Raw genomic sequence first — 22,381 nt, 5'->3', positions numbered from 1 at the left:
CGTCAAGTTGTAAACGTCGTACAGAGGTTTAAGTGTCTGTGACTCCCTAAATGCATCAAAACATCACTGCCATTCTTGATAATGCATTCTTCTGAATTGCAGCAAACTGGAAGCACAAGTTACATTTTCTTTATTTTCCATATGGTTCTTAGCTTTCTGTGCCACGACAAATCCCTCAAAGCTACAAAAGAAGGAAGCTTAGGGTGTTAATGACCCTGTGATTCTCCCTGCCTTGTTCAAATTACACGAAAGCTTTCTGGGTACAACAGGACATCCCATGCGGTGACTGTGTGATTCACAAGTCTCAGACAGCTCTTCCTCTTTTTTTTTGTTGAAAAAAATTGCAACAGTTGTGAAAAAAAATTCGTCAGTAAAGGCAGGGTATATGTGAGTAGTCCTGTGTGATGTAGTCATTTCATTACTTCAGTCTGACAACTATTTCTGGATAAAACAAAAAGAAACCAAAACTGAGCTCTTGGCCAGCTGCTGGGACAATCTAACCAGCAAATAGCTGTTTTAAATCATCAATTAAAAGTATTAATTGGCAGAATTAGTGAGCAAAAGTAGCTAAACTGTTTTGAGGCATTTATTTGGGCAGTTTAGAGAAGAAATGACACTTGGGAGAGACAGTGAATGACAACTAGAAGTGGCCGGGTCAGTCCAATGCTAGTACTGGTGTCAGATTGATAGTAGGAACGATATTTTGTTTCAGTCCTGAAACACTGAATTGTGTTAAATAAATTATTGTTTATAAATGAAAAAATATATACCTCATGCACATGTGCATTAGAAAAATGTCTGAATCTTTTTTGTGTTGACTGTCTGTCACCTCTATTTTATTTGCCCTATGGCACATTTAAACAACGGAAGTTGACCCAAAGAGGCAAGCACATTTACATTCCAGGTCTCCAACAGTTTCAAAAATATAGTAAAAGCTGAGAGGTGTGTTTTGATTGTGTAAAGTAGAAAGAAAAAAAAACTAAATAAAATCACAGTGATTTAGTGGTTTTTAAAATGGCTTCAGAATTTGCAAACTAATGATGATTCATCTCAAAAATCATGACACATTGCTCTCGCCGCTAAAAGCTGCCTTTACAGGTTAAAAATATCAGTATTGACAAAATTGGCCCTCTATTTACTTGGTCAGTAGGTAATTTTTTACGGCACTAAATTTGCAGTATTGCACAGCACTAAGGACAGCTAAATGCCTGGGTGAAGACTACGACTACAACCATCAGTAAGGGACATACCTTTATTTTGAAATCCTAAACGTTGCGTTGCGCGTTTGTCGTAATTCCCACTTAGTCAAAGTGATTTAAACAAACTGCTACACTTTGCCACCCTACTTTTAAATATTTTTACCGGACTACACAAGACATCTGCCGTAATTTGCTTGTTTTGAAAATGAGTCGCAAAGAATAGCGCCGTGCGGCAGGGGGCGGGAGAGACCTTCAAAGCTAGGCACGCTGTATTAATTGAGGCTATTCGCTAGTACGCGAATAGCCTCAACTGGTTTATTAACAATCCCTGACTTCCAACGACGGATAGTTGACAGTGGAGGTTTACAACCGCCCTTCTGCAAACGTCACCTCAAGAACTTTTTAACGACGTGATTGGTCAGGTTACAGCACCATTGCCAAATATTTCCCATGACACTTGAAGGCAGCAACCGTGGAATCCTAATTGGAGTCAGATTTTGAGCTCGAGGAGTGGCTTCGACTTGTGCTTCCCGAGACACCAGAGTCATCTTCCTCCCAGATGGACGAGTGAGTAGTAACTCTACTGTAAACAACCCGGTGGAAAACAAAACAAACACTTTGGAAGATTTTTGACTTGACTATTTTCTTTACCGAGCTGGAGCCATGTTTGTGGTGTATTCGCGGACTTCACTTTGAGGTAGGTGAAAGAAACATCTGGGAAGTTTTGGTGTCGTTTGGTCGTGGTGGTTAATTTCTAGAAACAGTCGTTTACACATTTAAGGTAGCTTTAGTCTCTGTGAGACCTTCATACGTTTGGACTGTCACAATAGCTTCTATAACAAGTGACACCGTCTGCCGTTCAGTCAGACAGGGGGCATGTGAGGGCTTGCTCAGGTTTAACTGACTCATTTCCAGCTTTCTAATACAGAATTTCCTAAACATGACCAAGGCTGTGTCATGAGTTTAGGGAAGAAATGTAGCGTGAGCCAGTACACGGACCAAACAAATGGTAGCTTTAGGTGTTAAATCGTAGCACAAACCCCCCCCCCCCCCAACAACAACAAAAATAAGTTTTGTTTTTTAAGTAGTGTATTGCTACAGCTTTGGCTACATGGTGAAACCCACTCAACTAGTTTAACATAAACAGTAATTAAAGGGCAGGCAGCAGTTATGATGTTGAAGCTCAGTTTGCTATTTAAATAGGCTGCGACCCATTTTCCCATGTAGGGCTGGGTTTAAGTCTCTAATGATGGTTTCTGGTGAGCTTTCTTCAGGGGAAAAAGAAAGAAAGAAGCTGTTAGCACTTCAGAGAGCATCACTTAATTGGAGAGAGATTGGCTGGGCGTATTTCTATGGAAATTATTTTTGGATGTCACTTTGAGCTCTCTTTTTTTTTTTTTTTCGTTTTCTTTTTCTTTTTTAATGCATGGGTGAGTAAGAGGCTTCCAAAGAGCAGCGGTGGGGTGGTGCTTTCGTTTGTAGTTGTCCACACTTTCTTTGCAAAATGCAGCAAAATTAGGAGGATTTGTTGTGTCAGCTTTTTTTGTATTATGGGAAATTAAAAGCAGTGGGCTGGGTTTTTTTTCTTCTTTTTTTAAGGATGTTTTAAAAAATATTTATCACTGGATCTTCAGCAGAGAGCTGTGGTTAAAGGCTATGGAGCTGCTGCAGGACTGCACATTGCTCTTATAATTCTTCAGAATTATAAAAATTCATATTTAAAGCAGCGTTTGACAAATGAGATCTAGATTTAGGCCAAACTGGGTGGAAAGTGAAAGAAAACTGGACTTATTTGGCTGCTCATTGTGATCAGTTTTGGTTTTACTGTGCCGCACTTCCTCCTGATTGTCATTTACTGTAATGGAACATTGCACATGTATAGTGCTTGATCTTGAATGTTTTCCAGTCAGCTGATTTTTTTTTTCTTCATTCTACTCTCAAGAAAATCTGATGGCTTTTTTTTTCACCCCCTCTTCTTTTAAGCTTTAAAAAGTAAAATCTCAGTTTGACAGGTATTGCTAAAAGTGCGACGCAGAACCGACTTTTAAGTTTGCTCTCGATTGTTGGCAGACGTCATGGTCCCTGCATCGGAAACGACTTTCCCTTTGGGATCCGTGTGCACTGCAACACTGTCAAAACTTTAGAGCGCATGATGATGCTTTCACCCAAAAAAAGAGGGGGAAAAAGGAAAATGGTGCAGTCAGCTGGAGTGCCTTCTCTGAAAACAGTTCAGTCAGTGAATGAGGTCATAGGATAAATGGATCCATTCAGGCCAACAGGGAGGCAAACAAGCCTAGTACAGCTCAGTATGTGCAAAATAGGTCAAAAATCAAGAAAAAGAGCATCAACGGCAGCATGATCAGAAAGACAGGAGGTGTGAAACTAGTAGTTGGATTTCGAGTTTCTGTTTGGACACGGTCTTGGGAACTGGGCATGAGGAACATGAGCACTTTCTCATTGTTTTGAATGTGAAGGGATTTTTCTTGGCATACGATTGACACTGAGTAGGTGAACATCATTTTGAATGCAGTAGCGTGCCCATTGCATTGTGTGCACTGTTCATGACAAATCCCCAGTCATTTTTTAAGCATGAAAATCAAAGAGCATGCCACAGAGCAGTGGTACCCAATGCAAGCTCTTCCCCTTCGAGACAGTGTCTGTGTATTCTGTTTATTTACCACATATTGCAACTTGAGGAGAGATCGCTATTGCTTTGAACAAGTACGTGAACTGACAGCTTCCACAGAACTCCTGGCAGCATGTGCAGCTATGAAAATAATTAAATTATAAAGCTCTGCTGATTCAATTGTCTCCCCATCTGTGTCTCGTCAAACACCCTTGATTGATTGTGTTAGTTTTTGCTTGTGAGTTGGTTTTTGTTTTTTTCTTTACATGTGTGCATGACAGTGAGTGTTTTCTCTTGCACCTCAGCTCTGGTTTCCAGATAAGAGGTGGGACAGAGATGGTGCGACAGCTGAACCCATGCATAGCAGCATGCGGGCGTTCTCCATGAATCTGTTGCATGTATATTTCGTGTCAGTTAGTTCCCAGATTTTTCTTCAAAACAAAAAAAGCTTGGTTCACCTTGAGCCGAGGAGTTGACAGGAATACATAATGTGGTTCAGTCTCTGGCTCCTTATAGGACTGCTTGGCTGACTGTCATGTTTGGCAGCTTTGCTCTGCAATGTGCATACGACAGAGAGCATTTACTCCATGTGCGCCTCAGGTAGGCTTGTGTTTGCGTTTACTTAAACTGTGCCATGCTTTTGTGCCGTTCTCTCTGAATATAAAATCAGAGAGATTAGAAGAACACGACTGAAGAGTAATGGAATAATCCACATTATTTGGCGTGGAGTGATAAGAGCTGAAAATCTGAATGCTGACACGCGTAAGAGCTTCCATACTGAATGGCACAATTACCTCAATTTGAAGTTACAGCTAATTAAATGCTTTACTTTTTTTCCACAATAGTAGTAACAATAATACTACTACTACTACTACTACTACTACTACTACTACTACTACTACTACTACTACTACTACTACTAATAATAATAATAATTAAGGAAAGAATCACTCACATTTGTATTTATCATTAGTTTATCTGCTAAGTTTGTGTCTGTGTCAGTAACATGAGACCTGATTGGCTAGCTGATGACAGATTCTGGATGGCCCACAGGAGGTCCTCCTGAGCCACGGTGTAAATATTTCATGGCAGGACCGAAATAGTTGTGAGAAAATGAACCTGATTACAAAGCTGTGCTGTCATGTTGTTGACTCTGACTCTCATGTTTAGCTCTGCATGTAACTGATGTAGTATATGACATATATTTTGGGAAACGGCGTAGGGTAGAGACATAATTGAGCTGCATGCACAAGCCCAGTCAAACCGGTTTGCTACTGGCATATTTTCCTTTGAATGAATTCCATTCTGTGTGTTCGGCAACAGCTAGCTTGCAGGTAAATAAGACAACCTGATAATGGAGATTTTCTTTTACTTTGAAGTCATAGCCATAGATGAGAAGTAGCAGGATAATAATTTATATATTATTATTCCTACATAAGTAACTCATAGCTAATTAGGAGAATTTTACTAATGCATTTTCTTGTCTAATACATTTCTACGTGCACCAACGTTCACCTCTTTGTATAACAATTGACCTGGCGTTTGGTCAGCTGAGGTGGTGGCTTTAAAGTCACATGGCTTGCTCTAGTGATCGTGGACAAGGATGAGGAAATGTCCACCCCAGAGGGCACTTTGGTCCAGCCTTCTTAATTCAGACAAGTGGATTTCTTCGGATCCGCAACAGCTGAGATACGAGAAGCTTTGGTTAAGGGATTGTGAAGGGGTGTGAATTTATTTTTGGCTTTCTGTACCTAATACATCTCTATGTTGTCCACTGTGGGATTTGCCAAAAGAAATCACAGAGAGTCATTCTAATAAAAGATGTGTCTTATTAAAATGAACACTATTGTCCAGGTAAAACATTTTTATATGTTAATAGTAGAATGTGTGTACATCCAGACTGCATGCTGCAGAATGATTATTTCATGCGGAGTCAAGCAAATAGCCTTAGGGTTCACTAGAGCCACTTAAAGTGACTATAATTACCTCGCAGGTCTGGCCTAATTGGAAGTGACACATACCATCAGGTGGATTAGATGTGCAGGTTACCAATGGCTAAGTGAGAAATATAACAATCATTTGAACATGCCAGCCTCGCGGACTGCTCTAACTTAAATCATATCAGCTCTGTAACAGCCTGCTGTTAATCCGTCTTCACCTAAACAAAAGGTCTCCCAGCCTTTCACCTGGCCATCGAGGTCGACGTGAACGCTGAGAGGATTAAGTCCTTTGTTTTGCTGCTACGAGTTAGCGGGGCGCACGCAGGGAAGGCGGCCTATCCGTGGGGGTTTTCTTTATTTCTTTGAAATTGAGACACCGTAGCTGTGTGCGTTATGTGTATGCACGCGAAGGTAGAGAAGATAAAGGGTGCAGTGCTGAACGAGCTGGGTTTGCTCCTGAGAGTCATTGAGAAGCTTGAAATGTCTGTCGTGTCAACTTGTCTCGAGTGCATCAGAAGGGGAAGAGGCGACAGGTATGTGAGCCAGGGTATTGGATTGTCACTTGTCTTTAACCGGGAGCAACAAAATGTCCAGTTACATGTCAGAAAGCATGTTAATATACAGGAAACACTGTGGTACTCTGAGGTCCTACATTGTACACATACGTCTCAACAGCTTATAGTTAGTGTTTTTGTGGAATTTAAAGTCTTCAACATATTGTAAACAATAAAGACATCCTTTTTTTTTAATGCATTAGTGCTTTAGTAAGAAAAGGTTTAGTTTATTTACATTACTTTTAACCTTTTGAAAGAACATCTCTGCTCTCTAGCTGAGATTAAATACTTCTATTCTTGTAACCAAAGTGTGCTCAAGTAGCCATGGAACATTCAGAAGAGGAAATCTCTAAGTTTAGAAAGTAAATGCAGCACATCACAGATGAAGATATATTAGTTTGTTTGTTTATTTATTTATTTTAATGAATCCTATGAAACCACATTTTGCCATTCATAAATTACTTGTTAATTCCTGAATGGAGCAACCTAACAAACCAAATAGTATTGCAGACAACACAGCAGAATGTGGTTTCATTTCCTCAGAGGGCTGAGGGGGTTGAGGGGGCGGGGGATAACTGGTATGGTCTCTTTGGGGGATGGGGTCACAAGCGTGCAAGGGTAATTATAAACCTGTGATTGTTCTGATTAAAAAGAAATGCCTGCATGTGTGTGCTTTTCCTGTGGCAGACACACAAATTTTAACCCAGTTCATGAAAGTAAACCGCTTTGTTTTAATGCAGAGCAATATTGCTGTTCCTCCAAATTTAGTATCAATCAACAAGTCAAGTCATGTTAATGCTGTAGTTGTGAAACTGTTGCAGCCGTGCATGACTGGATTTGTTTTACAAATTTATTGTGCATTTGCTCATGACAGATTTTTTTTTCCCCTCTCGGTTTTGTTTCATTGACAGTTTTGAAGCTGAAAAAAGTAAAAGATGATTGAGAGTGCAAAAATGTTAGACCTTATTAGTTTAGCTAATGTCATGGTTAAATGTAAAGTACACGTTGTCATTTCAGGGTAAATGTGGCAGTTTAGGAGTTGGACAGGAAATGCTTGGTCCTATTTTGGAATTATAGTTGTTGGGTCTGGTTTCACAGACTGGAGGTTTTTTTTTGTTTTGTTTTGTTTTTCCTGCTTCTCATTTGGAGTTTCTCTTTCTTGTGTTGTGTGGTAATTCGACTGTTAAAAAGGGATCTCCACAGTGAGCCAGTGAGATGAGTTCATGTGTTAGTTGAGTGATCTAACCTCCAGGTTATTTGGCCCCGTTTCAAAACACAGATGATCTCTCCGCGGTGGCACTTTAGCTTATTTCTTTGTAGTAAAGGACATTCGTGCAATTTAAAAAGTGGTTGTTTCAGATTTTGCTTGAACAATTTGTCAATTTGTTGTTAAGTCACTTCAGAAAGGTTTTTGCTAAATGTGATCTGTTGAATAATTCAAACAACCAAAATGGAATTTTTGGCATCTTTTTTTTTTCCCTCGCTGGCAGCAGATTCTCTTAAATGATAATTTTCTGCTCTTTTACATCATTTTTGAGTAGATGAATATTTTTTTCTAATATGCTAGGAAATTGATTGGTTAATCAAAACCTAGTCAAGAGTAATCCGTTTTACCGGTAGTAATTTGGAAGAAAAAAAAATCAGTACCGTACATTTGAATGGATGAGTGTGTCCACACTTATGTTCGGGACTGTGGACGTGACAGAGTATTGAGTTGTAGTTTTGTGGCTCAGCATGAGTAAGGGGGAAGGGGAGAATTATAACTGGTTTGTCATCCTTCTGATTTAGTAAGGTATTTCAGCCTTGTGATTAAACACACTGTGATTTCTCGCCTGGTCCCGCCTCCCTGCAGGATGGAGTCATCATGTCTGGACCTGGCTCTGGAAGGTGAGCGGCTCTGTAAGACCGGGGACTACCGAGCGGGTGTGTCCTTCTTTGAGTCTGCCATCCAGGTTGGAACAGAGGACCTCCAGATCCTCAGTGCCATCTACAGCCAGCTGGGAAATGCCTACTTTCACCTTCAAGAGTATAATAAAGCTCTGGAATACCATCGGCATGACCTCACACTCACCAGGTGAACATTTTTAAAATATGGTTGTTAAACAAATCAACCTAATCTCTTCATTTTTAAGTCTTTTGAGTTGATTGTACAACTGTTTTGACCTTGGTCAGCCTACACACACACATGCGCACACACGTATAGTCTAACAATACATTCAGGATTAAGTGCTACAACTTTTTTTTTTTTTTTAAATCACTATATCCCCCCTCCTTGATTAAACTGCTAAACTAGACTCCAGTGTATTACTGCTTGCAGCTGCAAATTACTTTCTCGCCTCTTGTGTTTTCTATCTAATACACATAAGGAATACACTGATATTCCAATCTAATTATTTCCTAATGCTTATTTTTTTTATTTATTTTTTTTAAATCTTCATTACAATCCCAGAACAATTGGAGATGAAGTTGGAGAGGCCAAAGCCAGTGGTAACCTTGGAAACACATTAAAGCTTTTAGGACGGTATGATGAAGCAGTGGTTTGCTGCCAAAGACATTTGGAAATCACGAGAGCCATATATGATAAGGTGGGTAATGTTTTATTTATTATTTCAACACAGGCGGAGCATCCCCCAGCTGTTTTTTATTTCAGCAACAGAAGATTAAATTATTTTCACTGTTTTGTCATTTAGTCTGTGACTAAATTGCTCATATACTGTGATTACCATAAATGGATCCAAATTTGTTACAACTGTACCACGTAACGTGCTGTGGAGCCACAGAACACTTCGCGCACACGTGACGACTGCATTGACTCGGTGTACCAGCATCTAGAATAGTTCTGCAGGCTGCATGCAAGCACCAAAGTCTGGTGTCTGTGTATTTTAAGTATGTAATTACAGCGCCGGTCACTCTGGTTTCCGTCTGTGAAAATCTGTTGTGCGTGTTGTAGGTCGGGCAGGCTCGAGCGCTGTATAATTTCGGAAACGTTTACCACGCCAAGGGCAAGAGCATCTGCTGGAGCGGAGCAGAGCCAGGAGAGTTTTCAGAGGAGGCAAGGATAGCCCTGAGGAAAGCTGCGCAGTACTACGAGTGAGTTGGCATCACTGTTTACCTCTAAGCATTGATTTTGCTTTGTTTACTGCAAAGGTCCCAATGAGATATGACTAAGACGCTGAACTGTGCCACGGTTGGAAGTTGCTTAAAAAATGAGCTTGCCAGAATGGATTAGATATAGAGCTTAAGACAGCTCTGAGGTGCTAGGGTGGTGTATGGTTTTTTGTAATAAAGTTGTTTAATAATCATTTCCATTGCCTCACATTTCACTGACTAACATCAATGTCTTTGCATCAGTGGCAGGCGATATTTATATAACTGAACAGTTTGGAGTGGCATTGAAACTGTTGTGTCCCATGCAGCTCTAATCAAAATTGTCATTTTTGATTGTTTGCTATTATTTCATTATGCAATGACCACCATGCACATGTAGACAAAGACGATTTGTAGAAAAAATGGTATGTAATCTTCCACTGATCCATTCAAATGATTTAAAAAAAAAAAAAAAAAAAAACACACACACACACAAAAAATAAACTGTTGCTAAAGTTACTTAAGTTGTTGGGTGGTTGTGCTATCAAGATGTAGGTCATAAGATGGTCCATCAAGAGTTTTTTTTTTTTTTTTTTTTTTTTTTAAAGTAGCAGACAAGCTCCGATTGGCATTAAACCCAAGTCGAAGCAAATCTTTGTCTGGCTGTCCAGTGGCCGGCGCAGACTGATCAGTTTCTTGTTGACGACTAGAAAAACAAAAGGAAAAGTGTCTTTTTGTCAAATCTCAGTCAGTCATCACAGAATCACCCAGGAAACCTAAGACAACAGCCATGTGTTTCTGCCACAGTTTTCAATTATAAGTGAGCATTTTCTTGTTATTGTGAACAAAGAGCAAACCTGCACCTGGTGACGGAGCTAGGCGATCGAGCGGCCCAGGGTCGTACCTACGGGAACCTTGGAAACACTTACTATCTGCTAGGAGACTTTGAAAACGCAGTAGCTGCACATGAAAAGGTAGGTGCCGAAGTACTCACAACGCTCTTTGATGCTTGTTTAGGAGCTTGGCCAGTATTGTTATGATGCTTAACTCATTCTTTAATAAGATAAGAGTAACATGCACCCTTTTTATTCGATAGCGCCTTCTCATTGCTAAGGAGTTTGGGGATAGGTCTGCTGAGAGGAGGGCCCACTGCAACCTTGGCAATGCACACATATTCCTCAAACAGTTTGACGTGGCGGCCGGTCATTACAAGTGAGGCTCATCATCTTTCTCACTTCATTTGTGGCATGACAGAAAAAAAAGAATGCTGAAAGCGCACTTTTTACTTTTAGGGCTTCTCTTTGTTCTCCTCTTTGTACCATAAATGCTACATTAAAACCTTTTACACATGAACAGACAGCTATAAATGAGTTAGGTTTAAACTGATTCTTGTTCTCTAAGTGATTTACACTGGAGGATGAGTTCATCCCAGCAGCTTAGGAGGAGTTTTTTTGGCTGCACTTCCTCTCTAGTTTTTATGAGCAGCATAGTATTTTTTAATGACTTACTTACAGGAACACTGTCAAATGTTGTAACTTGTCAGTCTGTCATTCCAGCACTTCCTTGACATGGATGTCCTTGGAAAATGAGAACAAAGAGAACAGAAAAGAGCAGATAACAATCATTGTCCTGCACCCGCCCTAGACATTCTTTGACCTTCCTCCTCTTCTCTTTCACCCTCAGGAGGACTTTGCAGCTGGCCAGGGTTTTGAAGGACAAGGCTGTGGAGGCTCAGGCCTGTTACAGTCTGGGAAACACCTACACGCTACTGCAGGACTATGAGAGAGCTATCGATTACCACCTCAAACATCTGGTCATTGCTCAGGATCTTAGCGACCGGTATACCACTGAAAGCCTTTTGTTGTTGTCAGCTTTGCTGCCAAACTGTCCTCAGAAGTGTAATCAGATTGTGCACTTAACATGTGGGTGGCCGCTGTGGTGTTAAAACAAACATCCAAAAGGAAAAAAGTCCCAAGGAGCAGCATTTACAGTCATTTCATGTTGTAATTGGTTAAGTGTTTATAGATGAGCTTTATATAAAGGCTCTGCAGGATATTTGGGAACAATGGTTATTTTATAATGTGCAAATGTTGTGTTGTTTTTTTTTTTGTTCTTTTTTTTGAGGGGGGTTGATTTTCTTTTTAGCCTTGTAAAAAGATGTAAAAGGGTTTAAAATAGGCGGTGCTGAGTAAATCTTGTAGAATGTTTTTTGGGTTTTTTTTAAACTAGCTGTCATTAATATGTATAGATTTTAGCAAATTGTGCGTGGAAATGTTAAATACCCACTATTGTTGTGAAATACACATGAGCTAATTTTAGTCTCAGCTGTTGTAATTGCAGTGTGTGATAATTTGATGTATGACTACCCGTTATTGCATAATTTCACATGAAGTTACTCAGACTGTTCTGTCTTGCTGCAGCGTCGGTGAAGGAAGAGCTTACTGGAGTCTAGGAAATGCCCACACAGCCCTGGGGAATCATGAGCAAGCCATGCAGTTTGCTGAGAAACATCTAGAAATTGCCAAAGAGGTGACTGTTTACAGTTTTCCTGCTCTTTTAGGAGTTTTATCGGGCCACACCTCCATCTGCTGGTTGAGTAGGGAACAACAGGAAATAATTGCATATGTATTTGTAAAGCCAGATGTAGAAATAGAAATATATCGTATGCTCACAGTAAACTGTAATGTTGTCATTGGTGCAGACCGGAGATAAAAGTAGCGAGGCCACCGCCAGGATGAACTTGTCAGACCTACGGTTGGCTGTAGGCCTCAAGTCCAACCCAAACTTTCATCCCTTCCTCTTCGGCAACACCAATGCAAATAGCTCTGCTCTGACAGGATGCTACCAGGGTTACCCCAGCATACCAGGTAAATCTGGACTTTGTTAACCAGTTCATTTTTACACTTCTGCATGTGTGTAAATGTGCATGAACAAGAGTCGAGTCCTCTTTAACACCAAACCCATGCTGTTAAGATTCAGAAATCCATTTGCTTGTGTCCTGTAGCTTTATGCTGTGATGCTTCACTGAATCATTGTTTTTCCAGAAATGTGGCCACACTGGCTAATTTTTTTTTAAATTTTTGTTTCAGGGACCAAGTATGCATCCTTGAACAGAAGTAAAGAAGAGAACTTGGATTACAGTCCAATTTCCCCCAAAAGTCAAAGGGGAGATTTGCCGGCACACCCGGTACGTAAAACTAACTGTGCTCAGTCTTATTTCAAAACTGGCCATAACAAATGAAATGGTCCAAACTCCTGAGCTTTAAATTAGGCTAGCCAAATTTTTAGTTTTATTAGTTTTACTATATTCACTATTTTTAGGAGACAAAGTGGAACAGAGTAACAAAAAAACAGCTGTTCTGACAATGAAAACACATTAAATACAAAAAAAGAGTTAATTTTACATGAAAAATGGTTTGCAGAGAATGGTACTTTCTGCTCTGTTCACCCAGCCTGTGCTAGGTAAAAAAAAAAAAAGACTGATCTTGTAATTCTGTCAGTAAGAAAGTCGTATGTTCTGTGTGTTTTTATATATACAGGACTGGGGGGAAGATGCATTCTCTGGGTCTTCAAAAAACAACTCAATCAAGGCTTCCAGTAAGCTTTTCCCCTTCCCCTGGACAAAAAGCAAAAGGCAGAAGGATGACAAATCCTCTCTGGAAGACCAGCACAAAACCTGCACCAAGGACACGGAGCCTGAGCTGGAAGCACCAGTGCCTCAGAAGGTATGTGTAAGTTAAAGCAGGCAGAAAGACGTAACCCACTCAAAACATTCTTGGAATCCTCGCTGAGCTTCTGGTCAGTGATGATTCAGCCTAAAATCATTCAAAGTGAGCATGTAGCCTGTGACACAACCTCACGCAGATGCCTTCCCACAAAAGTGTTAATGCTGTGGGAGGAAGTTTCTGTGTAGCAGCATGGAGTCATAGTTTCTGTCTTATGTTCATTGTTGTTTTTCTTCCTACTGCTTCCAAGTACTTAAAGGGAAACGGTTTGTCTGTACAATACCGAGTCTGTTAAAATACAGGCCGTTTCAGATTTAAGTGAATTTGTAGCAAAATGTAACACTTGTAGTAATAAACTGTAAACTAGTGAATCTAAGCTTTTGTCCTCTGTGCCTGCAGCTGTCTTGGAGTATGTTGATATCATAAGACAAGAAAAATTGCTACACAAAAAAGGGGCTTTCTTTGTAAAAATCATCCACTCTGCTGCTAGTACAATTTTCCCAAGTTGTGATTGGTCAGATGCTGCTAGCAGCACTCTGGGAAACCCTGGGCTAAGTTGCTGAGTTCATAACCAGTTATATGTAACTGCTTATCCTGATTCAAAGATATCCTATGTATGTTGAACTCTCTTTGTAGTACAGGACCCTCACCAGATGAAATTAGATGTGCCACCTCAGAGAATCTGTTGTATATTCAACTGCATCGCAGTTGGTGTAACAAACTGTGTGCACCAGATGAAGAAAGGCTGTGTTAACAAAGGGAGCCGAAAACCACTCAGGATACTTATCTTATTGTATTCATAGCTGTTTATAGTATATTGATGCATAAGTATCAGTAAACATCTACTCCACTCTCTGCCAGAGTGTAAAGGTTCATCTCTTGTCACACTTGCCTTTTAGTCAGTTTTAGTCAGCCTCTAAAATGTTGGAAAATAGAGAAAGTGTTCATCAAAATTTCCCAGAACACAAATGGCATCTTTATTAAAGTGATTTAATTTTCTGTCAAAGGTCAAATTAACTAATTGTTTTAGCTTTACTGTTTTGTTTGTTTGAGTACCTCTGTTATCTGCAGCGTTTTCTGTTGTTATTAAACCTGCTTCATTATTTATTTATAGATTTTTAATGTTTTTGTAGCCAGAAACACGGGACACTATCGGCGAGGACAGCTTTTTCGACGTCCTTTCTCGTTTCCAGGGCAACAGAATGGACGAGCAAAGGTGTACCCTGGATGGCAACAGCCATCTCCCTGCCCATCCCTCTCCCTCCTCCGTCCCACCTGTAGCTGAAAAGAAATGTGAGTCAGTCTTGTGTCCTTACTGATGTTCACGCCATATCTAAAAAGGTGCCAGGTAATATACGAGTGAACTACAGAGAAGGCACTCCCAGTGTTGGCGTATTGTGGTGTGAATGTCACAGAATTATCCTTTTACATGTTGAATGTTGCTTTTCCTCATGGCAGAGATGACCTTAAGTGATTCTCCACCCAAAAAGCTATATTTGTGGTTTTATCCTTTAGTGAGCACAGTGGCGTTTATGAGCCTTTTTGTTATCATTGCACTCGTCTGTAACGGCCATGAGTCCCAGCTTATCACACCCGACAGTCTCTATGAAGGGCAAATTCTTTTCAGCCAGCTTTCAAACCTCCGAGGAATATTTGAAGCGGCACACTTCATTTGGGTGGAGGATTGCTTTAAGATACTGCCCTCTTTTGACGTGTACAAAGTCAAGAGTAAATGTTGGGTTGAGTAGCTAATTGCCCAACTAACAGTTAACTCACTTCCATTGGTTACTCACACACATAATAATTATGTCTGTTTGTAGCTGTTTCAGAGCGCGAACGACTATACCAGGATCCTGGTCATTTCCTGGAGCTGCTGGCCAGCTCCCAAGCCCGCCGTCTGGACGACCAACGGGTCAGCATGACCCCTTTTCCTGGCTTACGTGTCAACACCTCCAACCAGCCTTGTACACCCTCCACCTCCAACACAGATCAAGTCCAGTCACAAGGTAAAGAATGCAAGGAAAAGCCCACTTTTATCCTTTCATTACTCCCCATAATATCACGTAAAGGGTTTCTGGTTTTCTTCCTAGTCCCAGTCCCCACTGCAAATACTACTCGCACACCCTCCCTGTACGGTCGTCTCGAGGCCAGTTCTGAGCAGCCCGAGGGGGATGATGTCTTCTTCGACATGTTAGTCAAATGCCAGGTAAAGAAAATTCATTGCATCACGTCCTGCCTTGTACATGCCCTTAAAGTTTTCCATGTGATAACACTTAGATTCTGGGTCCATGAATTTAGGTCCCAGGAAGTAGCTTTGATAATTTGAACATGGTTGGATAATTCAGGATTATTTATACTAAACAAGAGACTGCTGTACACCGTCTTCTCATGCTGACTGTGCTCCAGGTTAAACAAGGCATTGCCATTTCATTGAAAGTGCAGGGCAGTCCTTCTTAATTGGCACCATATTACCCAGTTCATTCCACGAAATATCCAAGACAAAAAGGGACTCATGTATGTACTTTTCAACCAAGTTGGGTATTTGAAAAGTGAGTTAATGTCTAGGTGTGATAGGCAGTGTAATGCAGTCAAGTGAGAATTTTCATGGGCTATGGCGTGGCAGGCCTCCCAGCCAAAACAATCTACTGGACCTCAGAATAGAAAATATTAGGCCACTCATTTCTAATATTTATCAGTTTCCATGCTGCACCACTACCCTGGAAATGAGTTTCCTCACTTACCAGTTTCTGCTTTATGCCTAATAAAGTATAATCAGGGGTTAATCAATTCTGATACGTGCAAAGCATCACTAAACACTTCAGTTGGTATAATTTAACTCTCGATTGTGTTTTAGGGTTCCAGACTGAATGACCAGAGGTGTGCTGCTCCACCACCTACAACTAAAGCATCGACTGTTCCTGATGAGGATTTTTTCAGTCTCATCCTGCGTTCCCAATCCAACAGGATGGAGGAGCAACGGGTTCCACCTCCCTCTGGAGTAAACCAGTCCAAACTAGGCTGACGCTGACCAGCGGGGGGTTTTTTTTCATATTAAATGAAGTAACAAGCTCTGGCGTTTTGCTTTTGGGTTTGTTTGTTTTTTTTGGGTTTTTTTTTTTTACATTTAAGGAGAGTTTGTAACCTGTAGGAATTCCTGCCTTTTTGGACTGCCCTGACTGATTTCCTGTGCGATCAGGAAGAATACAAAGCAATCCTGCGAGGAAGTCAAGCTCTCAAAACTGGCATCGTGACTTAAAAATCATGTGAAATTTATGATTACAAGACTTGGGAATTTATTTTATTGAAAGGTCACAACTTTTTTTTCTTTTTTTAAATATTGGTGATGTCACTGGTTGGCTGCTTATATAAGAGACCTCTCTACCAGTGATGTCTGTTTACTCTGGAAGTTTGCATAAAGTCACTCCTGCAAACAGATGGTTGTAGTGGTCACTGGTGGCTGGATTATGTATTCCAAAATCATAAGCCAAAAAGAAAATAATGGATTTTGGCTTCGGTTTCAAGGCTTCAAGTTGGATGGCATATTCGATGAAAGGAAGATGCATTAAAGCAGCGTGGAGTGTGTGTGGTCTGTTTACAACTTCATTAAATGCAAGAATGGAACATCTTTGTTTGAATTGATCTCTGACCTCTCCAGCAGTAATTTGTCAAAGGAGCTCAACTCTTCTCTTGGGAAATAATCCACTGCTACAGCACCGTGGAGCCATATACAATATCTGCTTGCGGATATTGCTTTTAAAGACACAAAAGACTTAATTATTTTACTGTGCTGACAGATGTATGGGTTGTCTTATTACCGTGAAATGAAATGGGATTTTTTATTTTTTATTTTTTTGAATTGTAACAAGATTTTACAGAGGATTAACTAATGTGAAGGGTAAAATGCTACAATATTAGCTTTTATACTAATACCTTCTCCTGATGATGGGGAAATAAAATCATTTAATACACATTTCAACTTATTCATTGAACCTTGATTTATTACCTAGAATTTGCAACTTCCAGTATGACGTGCTTGATTTAAAAACAACATTTTCATACAGTGTTCATATGAAACTAGGAGAAGTGCATCACAGTGCTTCACTTCTAACCAGATGGGTTCAGTCAGGTTAAAAAAAATCCCTGTAGCTGATTATAACAGGATAAAGTGCACATTAATTATAATTTTTAATGCGTTTCCACAATGAAATCATGTCACGCCTCTGAAGTCAGCCTCTCTTGAGTTCGATACTTCCTGCATCTGAAAGGAAGGTGGGGGGAGAGTCTCTGTTACAAAAATATGACCAATTTTCACTTGCACCTCAAGTTTAATTACCAACAGACATCTCTAGTAAGCGGTGCAATATCAACTAAAGAGCAAAGAAGTGCTGTAGAGCAGAAGTCTGGATTTACCTGTTGTTGAAGCAGTTTAGGAAACAGCTATTGTTCTTGTCAAGTCTGTATGCCCCAGAGTTTGGCAGGTCTTTACATTCTGACAAGAATCTCTGCAGCTCTGATGTTGAGGTTCCACTCTGCTGCTGTTGCTAAATGATGCAAGTCGGAGAGTGACAGTAGATACAGAGTGCATGCTTGTTAAGCGTTTCAGACACCATTTCAACTATTAAGACTTTCTCAGAAACCTTTTGTTAGACCTGCGCTTAAAACTTTCTTCTGCAGCATTCAAAGCAGAATGTGCATTTAAAAAACACAAAAACCAATGACAGAGTTAGTAGAAAGGTAGCAATACCTTGATGGTGTCATAGGTGTCAGTGATGAGTGTGATGAAAAGGCTGAGGATCATGTAGATAAAGAGTGACACGAAGGTGTAGAGGTAGACCCTGCTGAACATCCACACCAGGCTGTTCTTCTGCTGCATGTTCTTAAAAGTGGGAAACATGTCGTCTCCATTGATCAGCGAGAACAGACACTCTGACACCGTGTTCAACGTCCGGAACTGCAAAGACATTTACAGAGCACCACGTTAATTTTTTTTCCCCACTGCATTGATTTTAAAAAAGTTAATTTGGCCTCAGTAAAGTAAAGCAGGCCTTTTTTGTGTTAAGTACAATGCTTGTTACCTTCTCATGATACGGGCCTAGGACAATCCAGCCACAAAAACAGTAACTCAGGTAAATGATTCCTGCGCAGCAGATGAAACGAATAACATTTGGGAAAGCTGCCCGGAGTGTCAGGATGAGGATCTGGAAATGAACACATGGTAATGCATCTAAAAAACACATGTGCAAAAGTGTGTGAATCATTCTCTCTTCGAGAATATCTTCAGGTTTACTGGGTCTAGTTTTCCCACAACTGGCCATTCAGAGACCTTAAAGTATTCTGAGGTCCTATTAAGCTTTAGTCTTTCACACACTGCCGTTATGCACAAAGACAATAAGAAAAGCTGCATCTTCTTTTCAGACCTATGAACAAATGTTTCTAATTATTTAACCCTTTCTAATGAATAAAAAAGGATTTTATACATGTTTAATCATGTCTAGAGATCTATTAAAACAAAAAATCTACTACTGTGTGACAGATTTACATTATACTTCTTGAAGTATCCCATATAACGGATCACCCCCATCCAGACAAACATGGTGCCTGTGCCAAGGAAGATGCTGCACACATCATAGCTGGTGAGCACCTGGAAGGAAAAAAAACATGAATGATGAACTCAAAAAAATACTTGTAGTATCAAACAGAAAATAATAACGGCTAGCACAATTGAAATGACGAACTTACTAAAATGTTATTACCTTTGTTTGGATCGCTATCTTGAGAAGGGAACCAATGATAGTCAGTGTGTCGCTGACGATAATAAGGATATACCAGCTGTTCACAAACTCTAACTTGTCAGACCACGACAGCTCTTTGCTGAAGTGTTTCCTGCAGTAACGGCTGTACTCCTGTTTAAAAGAAGAAACGTGGGTTGTAATTTGAATCACTAAAGAGAATTAATCACTACAGGTTTTTGTTTGTGATCTAAACGCAAGCACGTAAAAAACTAATAACCAGAATAATGAAGTTCAGATGATATTAGAACTGGATATTATTAGTTCTGAGAATGAGATATTATGATAACATATGTAGGGAGAATTTGAAGGAAATGAACAGGTGACACAGAAAGGTGGACACAATGTTCCCTTTGGTTCGTAGTTTTGGTACTGAAGAGTGGTGAGAAAAGTGTTTATGCAGGACATTATCAAGTCAAAGTTGAGCTGAACTTCGGCCATAAGAAAATTTCATCTTCATCTTTATCATTTTCTTCAAGTCAAGCTCAGCTGTAATCCCAGCAATTCAGCTGATCTCAGTTCCAGCCCACATCAACTGATATAGCACATTTCTACAAATCCAACTGGCTATGAAATACAGAGACTGCTTGTTACAGTCAGTTGGATTAAGTGGAATTTCTGGTACAGCGGGGGTAGTGCGTTCACAGTCTAGGGATGTCCTGGCTACCTGCAGAGAGCTCTGTTATCAATGGAGGTACAGAGTATGTGGTACAACTGGTCTGTGAGCTGCTTTTGCCTGTGCTGTTGTTGGGCCGTCAGTCAGCCGTGGAAAAGAGCAAATTTTCCGCGACCTGAAGTGTTAGAACAATGAAAAGTGGCCACTGCGTGATAAACGCATGTACCATCTGCTTAAAGCACAGGTGGGATTTTGGCGGAGTGCATGCACGATGGGTGAAAACCCCTCTCTGCTCCATGTCTGAACAGAAATGTGCATGCAGACAGACACATTTGCGGGGACTGTAAATTCTGCTTTAACCTGTACACAGCCCGTGTGCATGTGCAACCTGCTTTGCACCCACCTCTTATATCCTACCTCCCCCCTTTTCATCTTGCATCTGACTTAATGTCATATCCATTTTCCCTGATGACTGCTCTGCTCTGTTCTGGAGCTTTCTTTCCACTGCTCTCCTTGTCTCTGTCTTTCTGTGTCTGCTCACTGGAGGGTGGAGAGGTTGCAGAATACAGCTAGCTACTAGCTAGATACTCATTTTCCTGCCACAATAGTCATAAAGCTATATAAAAAAAAACTAAAAAGAAATACTTTTTAAGTATAGACAAGTGTTACTCATCTAACCCAAAGTAAAAACTGACAACGGCAAGCTCTTATCTGCCGTTATACTACAGAATAATTGTTTTTTTAGTAAAAGCTGCACTAGGCTGAAAAAAAAAAATCCTGCAGTTGTCCCCTCTCTGTCCTAAGCCCCTCCTACCAGCTGAGCTCAGGCAGAAGCAAATACTTTGTATGAGCTAAGATAAGTCTGATTTGACTTCAGCAAGGATTAAAATCCCACTCACCCAGACACAAGTCCTCTGCTTAACCCACCCAACTGCTTAAGCTGCCACATCCAACTTCCTCTATAGACTTTCAGGACCCTAATCTGCTCTCTGATTGGCCAATATTACTCCCACTTCACTTCACTAGATCCCTTCACTTGAATTACAATATCTTTTTTTTCCAATGATGCCAAAAACATGTTGCCGAGCCTAGTCAGATGTAGAATCAGCTGTGAGCGTTCTCTTGCACTTGTGTACACAAAAATGTATCAGACAATCACAGCCTGTTTTAGGTCTGAGCAAAAGCAACCGCTTTGTTTTACTCACGAGCTGCAGCTGAATCCCAGTGATCACCGAGCGCGTGCACAGGGCGAAGGAGATGATGCACATTATAATGATGAGGCAGTCAAACAGCACAGTCAGGTATATGCTTCTACCATCTGAAAGAGGACAGGAATTCAAAATTTTCATCAAAATTAAAAAAAGAAAATCTCCAACCAGATGATTTGTACAAACTAGAATCTGCTCATCTAACTTACATGCTCCAGTTACTTTCCATTGCCTGCATTCATTGATGTCTACTTCGTTTTCCAAATCAACCTTTATCTGGCCACTGTGAGCTTGGTTGTTGAAAGTGATCTGTTAACCAAACAGTCGTATTTGGAGAAGAGGAAAGAGTAAGCACTCCAGTCTTAAAGCCACACTTGATAGCCAAGCATTTATCTGCCTGGCCTCAATGATAACATTCATTATATAAACAGCAACTGCTGTGTAACTAAACTGCTCTAATTTGTTTACCCGAATGAACTTCAGAAATAAAGACTCTCTATACTTTGTTTAGGTACAGAGTCACAAGTAGTAACTGTCACGGTGAAGGGTTAGCGTTAGTGATACAACACATCAGATACATCGTATAACTGCTAGTAAGAGTCTGACGTGATCCACTCATGCTCACGGAGCCACGAAGACAAGTCAAATGACATACGATAAGAGTGAAGTCGTAGCAATCTGGCAGCTCTCGATGTCTCACTGTCTGCAAATTTATTGCCTTGAGAACAAATGTAATCTTGACAGATATTAACCTGGAAGACAGAGCAGGCACATGAGCTGACAGGAGGATTTAAATGCATATACAGCAACAACAGCGAGGGAACAAAGTCAAAGAAAACATCGAATGTTTTTTCCGTACCTTATGAAATCCAATTTAAAATGTGGAAGCGCTTCGTGTACTGGCTGGGGATAAACTCTGAGGCACTCTAGTAGAGACAGGCCACAACACAGACAGAAATTAACAAAATAAACCCATTAGACCTAATTGGATTTTTTTATTTTTATATCTGATTCCATTGTCTATAAATTAAACAAAGTCAAATGTGTTTTCCTTTTTATGCTGTTCAAAGCTTCCACTGTTTATTTCTCAAAACCACCTTCATGACTTTGTGTCCTGGAGCTTTTCCAGCGGTGCTGAAGGAGTTACCAAAAGTGCTGAGCACTTGTTGGCTGCCTTTCCTTCACTTCACGGTCCAACTCATTCCAATCCCAAACATCAGTTAGGTTTGGATTTCAGTGAAGGCCAAAGGTATTGATGCAGCCCTCAATCATGGCGCCAATCGGTCAAACACTCATTACAGAGCCTGGAGGCATGCTTTTGTACTGGGGAAATACTTCAGGAGGCTGAGGTAGTCAAAGTGTTACCTTGAAAACAAAATAAGCCACCAGCAGCTCCTTGATAAATTATCCTCCATACATTTTACCTGACCTAATGCCCATTTACTGTGCTTCTTGGACAGATAACATCTCCTGTTATTAGTCTTTCTCAGAGGTTTCTTTGGAGCAATTTGCAATTTGTGCAGGCTTCATCAACTAATCTGAGGTGCTGTTAAGTGATGAGATTACTTTAAAGGTGCAGTGTGTAAAATCTCACCACTAGATGTCAGTAGACTGCAGATTACAGTCAACTGAATTCT

General features: G+C 40.4%; 2 protein-coding genes across 6 annotated transcripts in view; one reads left to right on the top strand and one right to left on the bottom strand.

The window, feature by feature from the left end:
- Nucleotides 1-1,434: 1,434 nt before the first annotated feature.
- Nucleotides 1,435-17,099, top strand: LOC147309615 (G protein-signaling modulator 2-like). Of its 3 annotated transcripts, XM_086270284.1 has the most exons (16): nucleotides 1,435-1,766; nucleotides 1,855-1,896; nucleotides 8,172-8,393; nucleotides 8,769-8,904; nucleotides 9,270-9,409; nucleotides 10,257-10,380; nucleotides 10,503-10,618; nucleotides 11,090-11,245; nucleotides 11,827-11,935; nucleotides 12,108-12,273; nucleotides 12,496-12,593; nucleotides 12,946-13,131; nucleotides 14,265-14,424; nucleotides 14,952-15,137; nucleotides 15,222-15,337; nucleotides 15,986-17,099. In XM_086270284.1, the coding sequence occupies exons 1-16, from the start codon at nucleotides 1,759-1,761 to the stop codon at nucleotides 16,151-16,153; spliced, it is 2,133 nt and encodes a 710-aa protein (XP_086126410.1). In that variant the 5' UTR covers nucleotides 1,435-1,758; the 3' UTR covers nucleotides 16,154-17,099. The 3 variants fall into 3 exon arrangements, with proteins under 3 accessions (XP_086126410.1, XP_086126412.1, XP_086126409.1); XM_086270286.1 differs by having other exon boundaries at nucleotides 1,435-1,896; XM_086270283.1 differs by lacking the exons at nucleotides 1,435-1,766; nucleotides 1,855-1,896 and adding an exon at nucleotides 5,868-6,298.
- mcoln3b (mucolipin TRP cation channel 3b) overlaps nucleotides 16,963-22,381 on the bottom strand; it is a 7,907-nt gene continuing 2,488 nt past the window's right edge. For all 3 annotated transcript variants that reach the window (XM_086270288.1, XM_086270289.1, XM_086270287.1), the window contains 10 exons: nucleotides 21,604-21,670; nucleotides 21,400-21,496; nucleotides 20,954-21,053; nucleotides 20,742-20,854; nucleotides 18,885-19,034; nucleotides 18,671-18,772; nucleotides 18,207-18,329; nucleotides 17,876-18,082; nucleotides 17,542-17,672; nucleotides 16,963-17,389 (listed from right to left, as the gene is read on the bottom strand). In XM_086270288.1, coding sequence (XP_086126414.1) covers nucleotides 17,344-17,389; nucleotides 17,542-17,672; nucleotides 17,876-18,082; nucleotides 18,207-18,329; nucleotides 18,671-18,772; nucleotides 18,885-19,034; nucleotides 20,742-20,854; nucleotides 20,954-21,053; nucleotides 21,400-21,496; nucleotides 21,604-21,670 — 1,136 coding nt within the window. In that variant the 3' untranslated portion in view covers nucleotides 16,963-17,343. The remainder of the gene's footprint in view (nucleotides 17,390-17,541; nucleotides 17,673-17,875; nucleotides 18,083-18,206; nucleotides 18,330-18,670; nucleotides 18,773-18,884; nucleotides 19,035-20,741; nucleotides 20,855-20,953; nucleotides 21,054-21,399; nucleotides 21,497-21,603; nucleotides 21,671-22,381) is intronic.

This window comes from Aulonocara sp. 'chitande type north' Nkhata Bay, linkage group LG17 (genome assembly GCF_057382095.1).
Source record: "Aulonocara sp. 'chitande type north' Nkhata Bay isolate Kocher_YH1m ecotype deep benthic linkage group LG17, A_spYH_male_GT1.1, whole genome shotgun sequence".
Classification (NCBI taxonomy): Eukaryota; Metazoa; Chordata; class Actinopteri; order Cichliformes; family Cichlidae; genus Aulonocara; species Aulonocara sp. 'chitande type north' Nkhata Bay.
This window is presented reverse-complemented; position numbering and strand designations above follow the sequence as displayed.

Coding starts and splice junctions, on each gene's coding strand:
- LOC147309615 (XM_086270283.1), top strand. CDS start 6,159: ATGTGTATGCACGCGAAGGTAGAGAAGATAAAGGGTGCAGTGCTGAAC. Junction 6,299..8,171: donor AGAAGGGGAAGAGGCGACAG/GTATGTGAGCCA, acceptor GCCTCCCTGCAG/GATGGAGTCATCATGTCTGG. Junction 12,594..12,945: donor GAGATTTGCCGGCACACCCG/GTACGTAAAACT, acceptor TTATATATACAG/GACTGGGGGGAAGATGCATT.